Here is a 19,500-nt window from a genome sequence, read left to right as displayed (position 1 = left end):
AGGTGTGGCCCGCCTTGATTGACTCCCCCCCCCCCCCCCCTCTCACTTCAAACAATGAAGCACAATTTTATTGTCATATGGCTTGCTTCATCGTGGAGTTTACTGTAGCTAACGACTAATTATTTCTTGTTCTCTTTGTGATCTCCAATGTGACGAGTACAACCCACAACTCTCAATTCAGCATGGCCTCCCATTGAAAGCGAATTTGTAAGTGTTTATTTTGTGTTAACCCGCAGAAAAACAGTAGTGCGCAACATTTTTTTATTACAAAGAAGAACCCTTCAAACAAAGAAGACTTCGAAAAACATAACCAGAGCAAATAGTTTGAATCAGATGCCCCCCCCCCCCATGTCCAGATTAACATTCTAAAAATAAACGTGCATATAAAACACTAGAAGATGAAAAATTTCAACATCTAGAAAGACGTGTAGCGATACGTGTAGGAATGAGCACGCACAGTGTACGCATAGCCACATGTGGTGCACATTGCATACGTAGCCGCGCAGGTATATACGAACAAGAATAAATTAGTCACATTTTTTAAGGGAAGTTGAAAAAAGCATTTCGGAAGGAATGAACTTGAAGGGAGAGAAAAATGAATACGAGGACAGAAATAGTGGAAAATAGGCAAACAATACGGACTCAGTAGAACACGTGGTATAATAAAGGAGTTTTCGTAGGGAACTTAAAGCACAAATTTTTGCTAATGTCGCACTATCCGCTAGCTCACTCGACCACGGTGGAGAAGTATCTCCACAGTAGTTCGAGCGCTAAGCCGGTATATTATGCACGTCTCATGGGTATTTAAATTTAGCTCAACATTCTAAAGCATTCCAAGTCATTAGGCTTTGCTAAAGGTACCCTCCTATAAATTTTCATTCTTTGTATTTCGTAGTCAGTCCATAGTGTCACTGTTCCACTCAGAGGAGGGCGCCCGGCGCCTTTTCACTTCCTCGAAGAATATATTCTATGCCCATTTCACACCCGCATCCCCCTCTCCCTCCATGACTTGTCCAGCTTGACCCCTCTGAGCACATCACCCGGGGCGGCAGAGAAGTACGGAGACCACGAGCAGCGGAGGTGAGCAAGAACTTTGTTCTCGATAGTGGGTCAGAAAGTTTGATGCTGAGAATTCTTTTATTTCATTTTTTTAAGATAGGTAGGACATTAGGCAAAATAATAACTACAGCATGGTGGCGCAACCCGCCGCTCCGTTTCAAAGGGCTTAAGAAGGAGGGTGTAGAAAGAAACTGAGCAAGCGATCTGTTTCTACTTTCTCCTTCCTAAAGATTTCTTTTCTCGTAGTGACAAAAGTATTTTTTTTTTTAATATTCGACCAACTCCCCTGGAAATAACTTTTTTGAACTATACAAGTATAAATTATATTGATGTTTCTCTTTAGTATTCCCTTAGCAGGTCTTGGTATACCTATTTGCGTTCCATCGCGCGGAATACCTTTTCACAGTGCAATACCTACAGGCGAGATCAATTTCTTTGTTGACGTAGATAGATTAGTGGCTAAGTAAATTTAAATTTTAGGACGGCGTGAAAACGCGCCTCAGGAGAAGGACAACGTACCTTTTTTTTTTCCTAGTTCAGCTGTGCGCATGTGTATACCCTCGCCCCAGCGGCATCCAAGCTGCGCCGTCATTGCCGCAGCGCAGGTGTGCAGAGTGAGTGCGTGATTTCCTGCATGATCCGCTGCAATTTTCAGAGCTTAAGGGACCGAACAACAATTTCGCATGCGTTCTGGGCGATAATATTGATTGAGGAAACACTTCAGCAATTCGTGGGAAAGACTGCAAGCAGTTTTGTCAACTAAAATGCCTCCGTGAACTAGAGATCGAGTGACAGGCTCAGTGTTTGCGATGGTCGTCGTGCCGGACACTTGCTGTGCTGCCGATTGCACAAAGCGAAGTGGAATGTTGAACTTATTGTACTGGCGTGGCACCGCACGGTCAAGTTACAGAAAAGTACGCCGTGTTACCATTGAGCTATCACGCGATCCTTGCCGAGTGCGGCAAGCCTTGTTCTGGTAACAGCACGATGCCAGTGCTGTAAACCTTGCAATCTCACTTGTCACTCTACGTTTAATTCAGCAGTCTCGGCGATGTTTTAACCCACCGGTATGTATATCACGGCGTGTTTGCAGTTGACTGACGAACGCCTTACCGCACGCAAGCGGAACTAGCTGTACGGTTACGTGAGGCCAAATGAAAAGAGGAATGTCGCCACACGGCCCATCGGAATTAATTGTACGACGCCAAAGTCAAACACTCGTTGCTGTCGCATTATACTAAGATCACGTGTTTCCTTTTCTTTTTTTGCTGTTTGCTTGCAGGCAACTGAAGCATTACACGGCTGAGAAAAACAACGTTAGAATAGCAGCTTGGGTTTGCTGGTTTTCCATCCTGGTGTTAACAGCGCAAAACGTAGACGGGACATGAGACGAGAAAACAACACCACAAGCGCTGTTTTTTTTTAATATACAGAAGGGAGTTCCAGGAACCCACCAGTCGAAACCCCGCAGACATTTTGAAGTGACAGCACCGTGTGCATATATAGATTTTTCCACACACTCCAGAATCTCATCTTGGGGAATCGAATAATATAAATCTTTAACGTCTACAGAAAATGCTGCAAAACCAGAGGTAGAATTGTCTATTAAAAACCTTATTGCTTCGTCTGAGAATTTCACCTGGAAAGGATCGTCAACAGTTAGTAGTTTTAGTTTTTCCTGCAAGAACCGGGCAATCGTTTTCTGTCATGTGCCCTTCTCGGATACCATAGCCCGCAAGGGCCACTCAGCTTTATGCGTTTTTACAGTGAAAAACATGTCAAGCGGTGATTTTTTGCTAGTTTCGATGCTACGCACTAGGCGGTTGATCTTGAGGTTTTCGCATAGATTCTTTGCAGCTGACTGCTTTTCGCAGAACCGACTTTTCATGACTGTTAAAAAAGGAACTGACGGCATCTAACGCCTTATATTGGTAGACGTCTTTTGGAATCGGAGCGAAGCCCCTCCCCCCCCCACTCCTTGTCAGAAGTAAGCAACGAGAGCGAATGTTCTATCAAATACGTCACCACTTGTCCCACAGGGTTGCGCATATTGCAGCGGGCGACAACGTCGACTCCGTCGGACACGCACCTCGCACTTTCAGACTTTGGCCCAGCGCGCGCAACTCGTCGCACCACTGCCAGTAGCTCCGGTGTAGAAGTCCCAGGCTCGACGGCTAATTTCGGTCCGTGACGTAGAACCTCCGGGATCGAGTGAGGCAGAGCCTCGAGTCCGCTGGTATGGACACTGTTTCCAGGCGTCCGTGCTTCTGCTGCTCTTCTTTTCAGGGTAGTGCCGGCGCGCAGCTTCGCCAAGGTGACGTTCCACAGAGCCTCGGTAGACCTATCGATGAGGCGCGACGTATCCCGCCACAGCGCCTGTGATGTCGTCTTCTGGTCTCGTGTCCCGTCTACATTTTGCGCTGTTAACACTAGGATGAAAAACAACGTGCTGCGTCCACTTACCTTCTGTCCCCACATACCATACCATATGCTACATAACCCAAGAGAGAAGCAGCGCTTACCCTGCAGTGCAGCAACAGTATGCATACAGAACTTCAGCGTGTTGTTTGTTCATCATTATGAGCTGCTCTCAGTTGCCGCTCTCGAGGGCAAGCACGTACGTACGTACGCTGACCGCCTCATTCAAGTCGAGCCACTCCAAAAGACGGGCGAGTTTATCACGAAGAAAGTTCCTGCCGCGAAGCATTTGACTCTCGCACATGTCTCCATCAGTTGGATCCAAGTACTGGCCAGCCTGTTCGAGAACAAATGCTGGTGCAGATTTCGCATCTTGGTTCCAAACAGCCTGCACGTCGCATTCGGCATGTTGCCTTCACGTCGGTAGATCGAAAAGGTGTTATTGCTACACGAGAGCAAATACGCTCAGCACGGCGATGAGAAGCTACTTCAACGACATAAGCGACAAAGAGAGAGAGAGAGAGAAGACAAAACGCAGTGACGCACTGCTTTGCCAAACGCTACCACTGCGTAGAAGTGAGAAGTGGTGGGAGTGCGCACGTCTTGCCCATAAAATTTAGTTGAAGTGGTGGCCAATGGAAGGGTCAGTCACTGGAAAAAGGTCCAGTGTTATCCAGCCGCACCTAGCATAGAAGCACATATCGGGTATACAAAGAAATCTTCGCAGATGACGAAAACATGACTTGGTTCGGTATACCGAACCCGGCACCACACCGTGTCGTTTCACCATTACTGCGGGTGGATGCGACTGGCTATTACGTAGCTCACGTTCATCGCAAACCATTGTCGGAACAAACCGCTATGGAAGGCCGATGTCGTAAGTCATCGCAGCAGGGAGCGATGAAGGCACTGCTACAATTCTTAAGAACAACAAACCTGCAAGAACACCTTTAGCTTTAATTGGCTGCATTCTTGAAAACTGTGCAGTTAAACACGGGTCAAGTATGGGAAATTTTACCAGCACTGGTGCAAATTTATTACGCTTGTGCAGTCTTTAACTGTGAAGTTTTCAAGAACGGAAACGTAACAACTTGCTCGTTTATCCGTACCTTAATTAGCCTTCATTGGGCTGCTCGTGATCTAGTGCTGTGATAGTGTGTGGGTATCGTGACCCACTATGATCCGTCTGCGCCTATGCTTCTGCTCTTCGAACAATAGCATAGACAACAGCTACATTGCAACATTTTGCATTTGCTCTTCGAGCGACACTCACTTCAACGCAGGTCCTATGGTATACTTGTTCTTTTCAGTCTTCGTATTTTGCGCTATTACAAAACGAAATTTAGATTCCAGTGCTTTACACGCCAAAATGATCTGATTCACGAGGCACGCCATAGTGTGCGACGCCTAATTTTTTTACCACCCTGGGTAGCCCAACGTATCATTTTTGATACGCTGAATTTGAGACTAGAAAAATCGGATTTAGGGCTGTAAACCCAATGTACAGCCTATTACCGTTTCTGACGTTCTGGAAGGAGTGCTCAGTTGTATAAAGTTCAGCAAATGAATTACTAATCGAGTAATTACGATACCAATCTGTACTCAATTATAATTTCGCTGTTTTTACCAACGTGCTCTCCGCGGCGAGATATACACGTACGAGCAAGTTTTTTTTCTTTTAGATCGAATGATGTTCGAGCTTTGTGGGGTTAACGTGCACTCAATGCGCGATACACGAGCGTACTTATCGTTTCGTCTTTTTTTTTTTTTTTGCGTCGGACCCTCAACGAAGAGCGCAACAGCGCAACAAGCCACAGGCCTATCAGCTGTAGCGGCGGGTTTTGCTCCATTGTGTACGCTGTCAGCAAGATTAACCAACCCGCCTAGATCAAGGTACTGTCGGAGAAAATAAGTTTGCTCATAATACGCGTAGAAACATCTCGATATCTAGGATTGTTTAAGTGCATTTACGACGAGGACATGCAAGTGCGCACGCCCACTCTCTCTCTCTCATTCCATCTCAAGGATCCTGAGCATGTCTTAGGAACGAGGCCGAACGTCAACGCTTGTCAAAGTCATTGCCGAAGCACGGCTGAAACAGACATTTCTTGGCGCGCGCGTGTGGTACATGTAAAACGAACAAACATGAGACCGTAACAGTGGTCTTTATTCTGAAAAAGAAATGCGCACAGATATAAGAGAATAACGAGAACACAACTTTGGTCACAAGCATTCAGTTTTAATCGATTTCAGCTGGTGCAGGAGATTACTGTTTCTGCAGAACTGTAAGCGAGTCTCGCAAGCAAGACTCTCAGGGACGTCACACTGCGCGTATATCAAATGGAAGCGACTTGTGGTTATTAGAGAAATGTACGCACTGGTGCGTCAATATTTGAGAGATGAAAATGTATAGTTAGTATAGCCCACTGGCACAGCTGCACATGCGTGGTCGATCAGTCCTGCCTGTTTCTGTCCCGAGCACAGTAGCAGCTGCGATGTTTCAACACGCCTAGGCATAGGCACACACTTTTCTGAAAACTGAAAAGCAACGCTGAAGCACAAAGACGCAAGTCAATTAACGAGAAATGGCAAGTAAAAGCACTGCGCGAAACGTGATCAAGCAATTAATTGACGAAGTCAATAGTCTGCAGCGAAATGTCATCTGATCAGGAATGATGGTGGTCACGATTCAAGGTCAGGAAGTTTTTCAAAAGAATTTCTTAACCTTAATCAGCGTCTGTACGACCAGCGAGATGCCGATCTGGCTAGCTCAGACCCACCGACTAGCTCCAGCTGCTAAGGCGGGCACGGCTGGTTGTTGGTGCGGCAGTACCTCGGTACTAACCACCATAACCACCGGCTAGTGAAGCTTGACCAGGATCAATGTTCATTCTCTTTTCAGATTAAATAAATGCTTTGTGCTGCACTATTACTCGCAGTGGAAATGAGTCAGTGCTCCCCTCCGGCATAGTGCAGCTTGGAATATGTTGCTGCAGCAGCGCTATACTAAGCCTTTTCGCACGCGTCCCTTCGATTCCACGTTTCTTTGCCATTATTACAGAAATGTGGAATTCATATGCGATGTACTCACAAATATTGTATGAATGTTGCGAAAACACACGAAGAACGCATGCACTATTAGGCTGCACATGATAACTTTTCAGTGTAGGATGACTTATTGCCTCAAATTCAAAAGTCCGCGCTCAGTCGCGTCTTAACGCTTTTTATGCTTTCTTTTTTCGTCGTTGTGCTTTAGCACAGTAGTTCCGGTTTCACTCGTGAAACAACCCACTGCACAGTTATTCCGCGTACATCCTGCTCTGTGCACCGTCATCTAAGCGACACAGGACGGTCACCATAAGTCTTGTTCAAAGCACCTTCTTGCAGACGACTCAACTGCAGTTCACACAGCACGTGCCATGCACAATGCATGTAGAGTATACATCTAGGTGTCTCGCACAGTAGTTCCAGCGACGTCGTGAAGCTCCAGCCAGAGCCACACAGCCTTCTGCGAGCCAGACGCATCGCGACGACGGTAGAATCACAGATTGCGACTTGGCTGGGCGGTTTCTTTACTTCTACAGAATCGCCACCGCAACGCTTGCGTGCTGCACACCTCCGTTCGTACTTTTTTTTTCCGCGCAGAGAACTACAGCGCTCACTTTTTGAGCTTCTCCGGTGCCAAAATGGATTTCACCTTGTTCGTGACCCTCTCGAGCACGGAGGGTTTCTTGACCAACTTGCCGTCGGGGCCGACCGCGTGGTGGTGCAGGAAGAGGTAGTCGAGGAGGTCCTGAAACACCAGGGGGAAGCACAGGAATACGACCACGAGAAGCCAGCGGACGAAGCCGTCGCAGCGGTACATCTGCCTCGGGTGGCGAGCGCACACCGCCTTCTCGAGGGTGTCCACGACTTCGTCGACGTTGTCGCGCGCGAAGAACGCCATCGTGTTGACCGAGATGTCGGCCATCTCGGAGACGTAGTCGTCGCCGTAGGCCTCTTTCACCTCCCGGGGCAGATTGCTCTCCTTGTACTTTTTGACGATGTTTTCCGGCTTCGGGAGTATAGCAGTTCTGGTGAGGGGGAAGGAATGAAGGCGATGGTCACCGACACGTCACATGTGGCTTTACGCCCAATTTTGTACCAAGAACTCGGAGGTGAACGCAGAGACTAATAGCAAGAAACGTTTGACGAGGTTCGCAACCTCTGTTTTACTTGACAAGCAGATTATATACTGTAGGATGACGTATTGCACATCAAAGAGTACCACAGGTGCGCGCGTGAAATATAACGCAAATGTATAAAACTACTGGCCCAACGAGGGCCAATGTGCGCTAACTGTTAAAGGATACAGATGAAATATTTTATCTACAAATTTTCTTATCGCCATTCGACGTTTTAACCTCTAGTCAGTTAATGTTGCATGCAATAGCTGGATAGCATTCTGTCTGCCGCTTGCATGCAACAGTCGCCTTGTAAAATCCGGCTATGCTCGCGGACAACTTTCTCTGGCTATGAAGGCAAACCTACGGAGGCAAAGCGCGCACAAGTCAGAGCGCTCCTGCAAAGAGTCCCGTGTTTTCATCCGCGTTAGTTTAAGCTAGAGAAGAGAAAACATGCCTTACAAGCAACATTTAAATAAGATGACAAAACACCACTGAATGTAAAGGTTTACTTATTTTGCGGCTTTTCCCTTCCACGTCTGGGCAAACGCGAAACCGCCGCACGTGGAAGTTGTGTCGATTCAGCCTCCGTTCCGAGTCACCAAAAGCACTGTCTAACGCGGGCGGACTACTTGGCGCCGTAACACATGCGCAGCAGCCACGCTCCCGTAGCTTGCCTGTCATAGCCACAGAAAGTCGTCTGCGAGTATATATAAGCATTATTTTATGCTAGAGCGAGCCTAGACACGTACTGATGGTTCAATTCACGAAAGTAGAGCATAGGAATCAAGCAGTCAGAGTCAACAACTGCTTTGCATAAGAGCAAGGTTTAGCTCGGGAGCTACTATGTGAATACATGGGAATGGAGAAATTGCTTTTCGCAGCAACCACTGCACGGATTTAATGAGGCTTGTGGCATTATAAAAAAAGTGAGAACCTAGTGACTGCAGGAAGCGATGTTTTTTGCATTGATGCGACTAATTAAAAAAAATGTGAAAACTGAAAAAAAAAAGAAAAAACGCATGCATCAGGATTACAAATCTGACTGAGAAATAAAAGACAATATTGAAATTCTGTAAGCAATAATGCATAAAAAAGGTCAAAATTGATAAGTAATAAATATCGTATTGAACTGTACCATTAACTTGTGAGTAGAAATTTTGCAAAACCCTTGTAAAAATTGTAACAACCTTACGTAAGCTGTAAATTCAACCATCAAATCTGTCCGCTTGAGATGTTATAACGGATTAAGAATGAAAGATGAAGAACTGCGAAATCCGTTTTTGTTGCAGAGCTACGGGTTTGCAAGCTTTGTGCTTTGTATCTTCTAAGACTGACCAATCTTCAAGCATCGCAATGAAAAATAAAATCCGAACTAACAATTAAAATCCTGCTTTGTACAGACGCTGCGAGTTAATTGTATCCCTCGCGCAATAAAAAATATTCTCCTCGGTCCAGCAGTTCTGTCATAAAAACAACTCCGCGTTTAAATTTGAGTAGGCCCCTAGCTCAAGCGTCCTCTTCACGACCAACCGGACCATATATTACCTTGCTCTAAACGTAAGTCAAAGAAATACAAGCTCGTACGCAGTAGAATATCTATGCAGCAGCGCATGCCTGGAACTTGCCGGCTATTCGTGGTAGGCAACCACGTCCGCTTACTTGTAGTAGGTGGGCTCCACGAGGATGACCGAGATGCCCCATTTCATCAACTCTCGCCGCAGTCCATCACCCAAGGAAATTACCGCATGCTTGGTCATGCTGTACACGTTGTTCCACGAGGCCGTCGCTCTACCTGCAACGAGGCCAGACGTCGCTCGAGAACTTTTTTGTTGTTGTTGTTGTGGCGAAAAATGTATACTCAAACAGTGCGATGCACAAGCGCTCGCCATTTCTCATTTTTTCTTCTTTTGCAACTTAATTTGGTCGCTTCTACACATCCCTTTGCATATGAAAACGCACGATAAAGACCAAAATTTTACGGGATGCAGGATCTACAATAAAAAAGAATCTAAATGTTTCCAGCGCGGGTACGCAGCCTCGATTTCAAATATGCGCGTCCAATATAGCGTTGTACTGCGATTTAATGATTGCAAGCTAGAACTAGGTTGATGTTCGACTCAGGCGCAGCCTGCATCTTAGAAAAGTGCTGACTCTGCCTTCATTCGTTAAAATGTAGCACGACCCTGGCTGTGCTACTGAAGATCAGAAAAATTGTCCTTAGGTGGTCCTGTGGCATCAACGTCCGAAGTGGCCATCGCTATCGAGCCATCGAAGCGTAGTTTCAATTTATCAACCAACAACTGGCGAACCTACTGCCGGCCCCCTCGACTCATTTGTCATTTAGAGTAAAATTACTAATTGTAACGGGTGCCAGTAAATGTTCACGTTGCTTAAAAATGAGGCCAAATATATTAAGTAATTTGATGTAAAACTGCATATTTCACCCCTAAAAATACTGCTCGTGTGTATAATTGAGAAAAATGGCTGCATATGAGCTACGTACACATAGAAATATGTATGAGTTTAACATCCCAAAATTTGTCTATGTCGGAAAAGTCATAGACTGCACTAAGCGAAGAAGAATTGAGCGGCAGCTCTCCCCGCCTAATAAGGCTGTTTTAAAGCACTTCCAGGAGATGGAGAGAGGAAAACGTATTATAGTAAAAAAGCTCAGCGGTGGCACTACGAAGAGAGGTGTGCGAATCTACGTGCCTGCTACGTTCAGGTGATCGAGGCGTAACTGCAGGACGCTGATTGTAGGATGATAAGTGTTTTGATCCCTACGACGCTGTAGTTCCCGCCAAATACAAGTTCTCAAGGCCGCATCTCCTGTTATAGCTTGTTTCGTCAAAAAAATAATAACTGGTTACACGTAATTGGTTACTGAAAAAAAAATGGGCGGTTGAATTACCGGGAGAGTTACAGAGTAGTAAAGAAAGGAAAAGCAGTCCTTCAATTACAAAATTAACAAAAACGTAATTGATTACGAGTATTGAATTACATGCGATAGGCTACGTACAAGGCTGCTTTAATTTTGAACACCTGAGGTCTCTATAGCGCCCCGCCAGAAGCTCGGTACGCGAGCGTTTCTAATTTTCCCCCTCATCGAAATGCCGGCTGCTGCAGCCGAGATTCGAACCCGCGACATCGCGTCCACCAACAGAACACCGTATAACTGAGCCATCGCGGTGGGCACGCTGCTTCTCTCACGCCTCGTCTGGAATAATACGCCAAGCCTGTAGAGATACTACGATCTACGTATGTACCACGCATCTCCCTATGCCAACCGCAAAGTACTGAATGAATCTCGTTCACTTAGGTAAAACTCATGGGTTGACTCGGATACAATGAAGTTACCGATAAAGGAGGCGGTAACACTGCCAAATTCGGGAACTATAGTGACCATCCAAAAATAAATAAAGTACAGTGTCAGAAAGTTCGCACGGGCCTCCAGGCTTTACATTGCACAGAAACGGCGTGTCCATACTGCGACCCACCAGCGTAGCTCGCGGTGAGCACAATCCGCCCCTTAGACTGGCGCAGCAGCGGCAGGAAGGCCTGAACGGTGCGCACGCAACCAAACACGTTGATGTCGAAGTGCTGCTGCATCTCGGTGATGCTCCACCATTCAAGCTCCATGGCACCGAACACGCCGGCGTTGGCCACTACCGCCCACAGACCTGCATGAGTAGTAAACAGAGGCAAGCTCATCTATGGGGCGGGGAAGGGCTTAACTAAAGCGAACTATACGATAACCCACTTCCACCGAAGAGGTACAACACAAGCTTAACATATTCCGAAAATGACGGCCCGGTTTAAGGTCTGTCGTGCAACATCTTGCTGCACCGTGAAGGTAAGACGCCACCTTCTAAGAGATCCGGACAGCCCACGGAAATGAACGCGAAGGATAATGATTAATAGTGAACCTAACGGCCATACCAAAGGGGGTGGCAAGCGTGAAAACAAGAAAAAAAATATATGCGGATGCAACGTAGATGCTGGAAGCGAAGCTTTTTGCGAGGTGGTTAAATGTCATACGGCGAAATAGGAGTGCATTTTATTCACGTGTATTTGGGTTCGCGGCACCGCGCATGTTTAGTCAGTTAGCGAATGCGTACTGTAGTTAAAAAAAAAACGCTTTCTGATTATGAGGCACGCCGTAGTGGAAGACTCCGAAAATTTCGACCTCCTGGGGTTCTTTAACGTGCACCTAAATCTAAGTACACGGGTGTTTTCGCATTTCGCCCCCACCGAAATGCGGCCGCCATGGCCGGGATTCGATCCCGCGACCTCGTGCTCAGCAGCCCAACACCATAGCCACTGAGCAACCACGACGGGTCACGCTATGAAGACGATGCGACACGATGAATGCAGATGCACGTATCGAAGCAATAAAGTCGCGCTAAAAGTCTGGGAGGAGTGCGACTGCGAAATCGATGCGTTGTGACCGAAAGTTGAAGCTTTCACAGCAAAGTTTACGTCTGGAGCATCGCAATACTTGTACGGGGGGAAGAGGGGGGGGGGAGACGTTGTGCAGATAACGCCGCAAAGTAAAGTTTGACATTGAAACAATTGATTAAATACCGTACACAATATTTCGCTACGCAGTGGAATGTGCTGTAACCGTCGTTAAAGAGTTGCCGCTTCACGAACTTTCTTTTCACTTGGCAATCTATTCTTTAATTAACAATGTTAGTACGCTAGCCCGCCACGTCTTCCTTTCTTGAGGATAATTTCCTTTTTTTTTTCGCGATTCCGTTTAGCGAGAGGAAAGACGACGGTGAGAACCACATGCAGCACACATAGTCGAAAAACCGTGCGAACAGGGAAAACGAGCTTTCAATTCCGAGTTCGAATGAAAAACTTCAAGAATAACAGTAAAAGAACACACACAGCAAATGTGCCGCAAGAAGTGATCCTTCATTCGTTTTTAATGCAAACCAAACAGCCTCGCAAACACGTCGGAGGGCCCGGTTTTCCGTATACCCGAATTACGTTTGCTTCCACCTCAACAACGTTATGGTGAGCACGTTTGCCAAGACATTTGGCGCTCTGCGTGCTCGAAACGACGGTAACTCAGGTCATGTGTCAAAGATGGCATCATTAGCGACGAAAAATAAATTCTTTCAGACAAGGTACTTCAAAATCCATCAGCCGTTTCGCGTTTTCACAGAGTTATACTCCAGGAACGATTTATCTAAGCAACACAGCCATGCCCACCACGTACAAGTTGGTGTATTTATGCGAGCGCACGAACTTTTATTCGTTTTGCTACTTTTAACTTTGTTTCCGTGATTTTTTTTTTATTTTTTTTGCGTTTCTTCACACTATGGGTTTGTAACTGTCAACACAAGAGTGGGCTAGACATTAGGCAGCCCCCCTTTTTTTTTTTCGTGTCTTGATCATTAAATGAACACGGAATAAGCAGATTTCTTAAAAGAGAAGAAAACACGTACATTTCTCATTTCGAATAGTGACCTGGACATACGCCTAGTCTGGCAAACGCGCTCAGTGACGATTGTTTCTCTAAGCATGTGTTTAGCAGGTTTCCAGGCACGATACCGCAAGGGAGAGAACGATGATTACAGAAACTTGTCCATCGGGAATGCACTCGAATACACATACGCTAGGACCGAACGCGACAGTGAGGGATGCCGTGTCAGGTCACCAGCACCTTTCGATGCCTGGCAAAACGTATGTGTCACGAGAACGGACTCATTGTTAGAAAAAAAAAAGCGCGAACGGACAAAGACGACAGGAGAACACAGGACGAGAACTGCCATGGTCGTCTTCGTCCGCTCGCGCTTTTCCTAACAACGAGTGCGCACCAACTTTCCCAGATCGTTATTTCAAAAATGGACCCACGTCGCACAAACGGGAGGTGTGCAAATGGGCACAGCTTGGTTACTATTCTGTGGAAAAGAAAAAGTGACTTTTTTTTGTCAGACGATTTTTCCTATCCATGGTGCATCTTATTTTTCTTTCCTTTCTTTTTTGACGGCGTTGTTCACGATGCGAACTGATGGTGCAAAAGATATGCCACCTAAGGACCGGCTATACCAACATAGATGCAATACAAACGCCAAAGATAAGGAATTCTCAATTCCCGCAAACACCTAGATTTTGTTGCGGACCCGCTCTTTAAGCATATCACAAAAGACGTTCGATGCCATTTTTTGAGAATATAGGTGGCGCCGTGGTGCGCTAATGCATGCGCTGATATAGCCTCACTGCAGAAAAATGCGGCATTTTGCTACAATGCGGCACGAGTGCAAACTGTGGCGTTGGGTAAGTGGAGGATCATGAACTCGAAATTATTTTTCTGAGCCGAGCCTGCTCAGAAAGAGCGAATAAATTGTGAGAACAGAAATTCTGTGGCTGAGCCCATGTGTGCCTGAAATTTCGGGCATTTTTTCACTTTCAAGAGGATAAAGTTTCTACTCTTTTCGCCAAAAAAAGAAAGAAAATAATTTACGGGTAGACTGTTATCAATGCATTCAACTTAGAGGGTTGGCTTAAATTCCAGAAATTTGATCGAACGTTACATCGAAGCGCTATTTCTTACATTTCAGTCTGTGCCACCGACCGGCAGAAAGGAGAATGAAATTACTGGGCAAAGCAGGCAAAGGTACGCAAACCTGTGAGGCAGTACTCACCTTTGCAAGATAATTAAATGCGCTTACTTTCAGCGTGACTAAGCTCAGCCCCTGCATGGTAGTCCGCTCAGCCTGACCCGGCTCTCCTTTATTTGCTACTGACATAGATAGCGGGCATATTTACCGGGCGAGGTTCGTCTATATAGAAATGAGGATTAGCGTTTTATCGCGTAGTAAAAACATGACGATATGACGAGCTTATCACCGTTTTCAGTACTTTCTTTTTTCTGTAAGCACGTCATGCGTACTTGAAACCAGGTGTGCGCTAATAGTGATTTCCGAGACAGAAATCAATACGAATCAGATAGTACCAGAAGCCAATCAAATCGAATACTTGTGTCAATAGCTTTAGAATAATGAACAGCCGCTATCAGTATTAATATAAAATGATATTCACATCACAGTATGCTCAAAGTTAGCAAGTTTCTGCAAATTCGTGATTACATAGTACGTTATGAAGCGTTGTTTATGAAAAGCACAAATGGAGCATTAGAAGCAAACAAGTAGTTTCTTCGCATGCACAGGACTTCAGGGAGCGCGAATGATCGCTGTGCAGCCTGTAAAAAGTGTAGCTACCGAAGTGAGGTAGCCTGCTTCACTACGCAAGTTGTCATGCTTTATATATACTATGCTCGCGGAGGGTTAACATTTACAGTACTCTTTCTCCAATTTTATGTTTATTTGGGCACATTTCACGTGTTGAAATATACGAAAAATAGTCGCATTTACGAGTAGTGACTAATTGATACGAATATAGCAGGACATTGTTCAATGCGTCATTCAAATGCTTCAATTATTCGCACGCCCCTACTCTAAACTAAGACAACAAAATTGACAAAGTTGGAGTTTGCTGGTATACTTGAGTGAACGTAAGTAGCTGGGGCGCTAAGCACACAAGAAAAACAAAAGGCGGGAGTAGGGGCGACGTACAAAGGCGCAATAATGTGTTGCCATATTTTCTAGCATTTTTTATAGCTATATGTTTATGGTTAAACTGGTAAAGTGATGTCTTAAGAGTAGTTCCCGGTTGTGGGCTTAACAGAAAGAGCCTAAAGCCAACCTAAACAATAAAACTTTTGCATTAGAGCGGGTTGACGAGATTTATTTGCAAGAAAATAGCGCAAATAATGCTTTACGATTGTGAAACATGATAGGCGGTGGTACAAGTAATGTTCGACATAAATCACTTGTCAGTGAAAAAAAAAAGATATTTTTTGTCAAGAAAGGTTTATACATGCAGCACCAACTAGCGACCAGATTTATGAGCGCAATCCAAAATTTCCATTCGACTACAATGCCGTTTAGTGGACGCGAATTCTCGCGAATGAACCCTACGATCGTGCACCATTCCCAGTCTTTTACTCGCTCGATTTGATGTTTTATGACTGATTCACGAGATCGTGTGGCTAACCGCGACGTCTGTAGTTATGTAATTAAGAAGCGGAAAATAGATACCGGAGCTTTAAGTGCAAAAACCGTAACACGGTTATGAGGCGCGCCGTGGTCGATGACTTCACATTAATTGTGTTCAATTTCAGTTCTTTACGGTGCAACTAAATGTAAGTGCATGAGCGTATTTGTTTTGTTCTGCCCTCATTGAAATGCGGAATTGTACCGCCACTTCGAGCTCGGCAGAGAAACGCCACAGCAACTGGGGAACAAAGTCTGAACGTTATACGGAAAACACATTAAATGTACAACGTTCGTTTTCCTTCCAATGCTGGCATTTATGGAATTAACAATTACAAAAAAGCACAGGTACTAATTGGAGAGCGTGTTGCTACGTGAGCACGCAGTCGCAGTGCGAGCAAACCAACGAAAGTGCAGCAATTCTAGCCGGAGCGCAGCAGACGAAAAAAGGCGGGTGCCCCTGCTGACGTCACCGGAGAGTAGCCGGAGCGCTGTTCACAGCGCCGCCATCGGTGGCGCACGAAGTCAGTAAAGTTCAAGAAAAAAAAAAGTTTTGCCGTTGTGCGCACTTTCCGAGTTAAGGCTATATATGTAGGTGAATGGCGCCCACCGTTTCCATCGAGGTTTTGACGTACGTAATCCACGGCCTGGCGGAAGTCTTCGTCCTTCGTAACGTTCAGCGGCACAATGTGAAGCTTGCTGGATGCCTTCAGCTGCAGACTCCTGGCACCTTCGCCGTGTGGAAACAGGCAGCCCGCGAACACCTGCACAGTGAGCAGAGGCCGTCACTGATCTGCACAAAACGGGAGCGCCCTCAATTCCCGTTCGTCGACCCTCTTATATACTTATTCATTTTCTCTTTCTTTCGCTTGTTAAACGAAAAAGGCACTTGTAAGTAGCGTGCCACTATGAAAACATTATGATAATATGAACTTTACCATATAGCGTGTAAGTGCGAGACGTTCAGAACCAGAACTAGATTAATAATTGTATATTCAATGAACAGTTTATTTTTATACAAGTTTTTTTATTTTTGTAAGTAAAGCCTTTGTCTGCAAAAGCCAAGCGGCCGGTCCTATGGCAACAGGAGACTTTGTAAGCAAGGAAAGACGCAAAAACGAAAATAACTGGTGACGAAATCGTCTTAATATTTTCGCACTCTGCGACTTTGCATTTTTACAGCGTCTACTCGAGTTTATCCTCGGTCCATTGACAAAGGAAGATAGAATTAGGAAATTTTATCCCCAGAGTTAGTTGGTTTTCTCGTCTCAGTACAGCGGTAAGCGAGATCTCGGACAGGTTTTTAATTATTCTACAGCGGACTTGAACAAGTAGGATTACGGTGACTGTCTTTCAGGCGTTTTAGGCGTATCATTGCTTAAATGTATTTGTATACAATTAGCAATGTTTCATAGTGCATTAATAGCTGCGTCTATAAATGGTATAGAATATCCTTTCGCTTATCACACTGGTCGATTGACATCTTATACAAGTCGAATAAATGTTTCTGTGATGTTTCAGGATAATTGGAGGCATGAGATGACCTGAAGGTTCTGCAACACTGACACGACGCGACTTCTGAAATTGAACGGCGAATTAAATACCGCGAAATTGATAGCCCATTTATTTCTTCTTTCTTTGTAAGCCTGCGCTACAAGTCCTTTTTGGTTTATAAAGAGATGTTTTCGTTTATAAACAGCTTTTTCGTCATTGCAACGGTCATACTGTGGACACCATGCACCCATCTGCAGTCCGTTGCTGTTCGGCGGACAACCTGAAAGCGGACAAAAAAGCGGTAACCCAAAATCCGACACAGATGGAGGAAAGGCAGAACGAAAAAGAAGCAGGGTAGATTACTTTGTCCGCATTAATGACGCTGAAATTAAACACTTCCTAACGCGTTTTATGGCATGAAGAAGTTCGCGTTGTAGTGCAATGTCAAAGAAGTTGCGGCCCTTCTGCTTTATCTTATCGCTTGTAGTTTTATGTGGTAGTACACCCTTGCAGTGTTTTATTATTATCGCGCGAGCGTCGACCTCATGGCGCGTCAGTTGACTTATAGCGGAGAGGGGCACTCCTAAAGAGAACAGCTCAGTAGAATACATTAGAGGTGGAAAACTCGCACACCCACGCATACTGTCCCTGATCCAGACACCCCTAGGCGCTACCAGACCACTGACAAACTGTGAGGTCGATGTTCGCGCTATATTAATGAAACATTGCAAACGGTGTACATACCTCTTAAAATGGCGATATATATATATATATATATATATATATATATATATATATATATATATATATATATATATGTAGGAGTGAGGTCTCCATTGTGGAAGAAACAAGTCCTAAGTCACGTGCCACTTTCGCTGCAAGAAAGAGGGGGACAAGATGGCGGTAGCTGTGTTCTGTGTCTCAAAAATAACATTGACGATTGTGCGTCATCGCTTTTCAGCCCTTGCAATTTAGCCCCGTCGTGCGAGGGCCGCAGAAGTTCTTTCGCCACACGCCTCCCTCTCTCCCAATGTCCCAGTGGTGCCGCGGATGTCCGTAAGGCCACTGCCAGCTGTGACGACAGCTGGGCCGTGTGTCTCAAAGTGCGAAAGACGCACTGGTAAACAACCAACGTATTCATCTTAGAACTAGCCATACCGGCCAAACATCTAACAAGCTGCCAACGCGCTCCAGCAGTCCAAGGTATACCATCTTTCCAACGCGCTGTCCAATCCATGGATCGGATGGCCGTGACGTTACACGTGTGTTTACTGCTCATAACTTATTCGCTCATGCGGATCTGCGTACAGCTGACTGCAGCGAGGATCACGCGCGGGTTCGTACAGCGAGTAGTGTACATACTTAAACCGCGAACGGGCGGGGGCGACGTACTTGAAAGCCCAGCCTATCGAGGCGAATGGCGAGCCGGTGGCCGAAGCCGGTGTCGCAGCCCGTGATGAGCACCGCCTTTCCCGTAGCCGACACGCCGGAGTCCGGCAGCAGACTGTACAGGAAGTATCCGAGCGTGAAGACGCACACCACGGGCAGTCCGATGGCGCAGGAGGCGTACACCAGCGGCGTCCATAGCGCCGGCACCAGCCGCAGCGCCAAGTAGGTCAACGTCGGCGTCAGCAGGTACACCGCGAGCTCGCGGTAAAAGTCCTCCTGCAAGCGCAAGCGTCAACCGGAGTTAGCGTCACGAAGACAGCGATCATCATCGTCGTCATTATTCGGCTTTGGTTTACTCAGAAAGCACACGGGTGAAACGCTGAGCGAGCAGGCATTCCACACTGAAGGGAAACAAAGCGACACACAACCGCACGGAGGAGGGTGTCCGGCAGCGGCATGGCTTGCGACTGTCCCACTTTCTTCTGCCTCATTCTTCAGCTTGCCGCGAAAGCTTACAGTTACTATCGTTGGGGAAGCTTTCCGTCACCGCACCGAGCTCACTGCACGCCCCTTTTCACTGATTTTTAATCAGTCCTGCCGTTCCGCGCGTCCCACTTCAATCCCTCACCGGAACTAGCTGACAGCCTTTATGAACTGTTTGCCTATCGGCAGATCTAGGACTTGCCGGTGTTACGTCACTCTGCGTGCAACTGCGACGACACCAACGTTGTCTGCCCGGCTATAAAAAGGTGTCGCCGACAAAATGGACAGAATTTACGTTGAGTGGGTTTTAAAGCGGCATCGCTTGCAACTGTTACAGTTTCTTCTGAATTGACTTGAATTCTGGAGTTTTACGTGCCAGAACCGAGATTTATTACGAGGCATGCCATATAGTGAAGGACTCCAGA

General features: G+C 46.0%; 1 protein-coding gene across 3 annotated transcripts in view; it reads right to left on the bottom strand.

Moving 5' to 3' along the window:
- Window positions 1-5,648: 5,648 nt before the first annotated feature.
- Window positions 5,649-19,500, bottom strand: part of LOC142579039 (retinol dehydrogenase 5-like) — a 68,478-nt gene continuing 54,626 nt past the window's right edge. Inside the window, exons 1-6 of one of the 3 annotated variants that reach the window (XM_075688844.1) lie at window positions 19,018-19,226; window positions 18,596-18,868; window positions 16,320-16,473; window positions 11,141-11,323; window positions 9,303-9,435; window positions 5,649-7,550 (exon numbers count right to left, since the gene is read on the bottom strand). In XM_075688844.1, the coding sequence (XP_075544959.1) occupies window positions 7,136-7,550; window positions 9,303-9,435; window positions 11,141-11,323; window positions 16,320-16,473; window positions 18,596-18,868; window positions 19,018-19,083 (1,224 nt within the window). In that variant the 5' untranslated portion in view covers window positions 19,084-19,226 and the 3' untranslated portion in view covers window positions 5,649-7,135. Of the gene's footprint in view, window positions 7,551-9,302; window positions 9,436-11,140; window positions 11,324-16,319; window positions 16,474-18,595; window positions 18,869-19,017; window positions 19,227-19,500 lie in introns of those variants that run through there. The other 2 variants (XM_075688845.1, XM_075688846.1) reach the window with 2 other exon arrangements.

This window comes from Dermacentor variabilis, chromosome 4 (genome assembly GCF_050947875.1).
Source record: "Dermacentor variabilis isolate Ectoservices chromosome 4, ASM5094787v1, whole genome shotgun sequence".
Classification (NCBI taxonomy): domain Eukaryota; kingdom Metazoa; phylum Arthropoda; class Arachnida; order Ixodida; family Ixodidae; genus Dermacentor; species Dermacentor variabilis.
The sequence above is the reverse complement of the archived record's forward strand: the minus strand, read 5'-3'. Positions and strand labels throughout refer to the sequence as shown.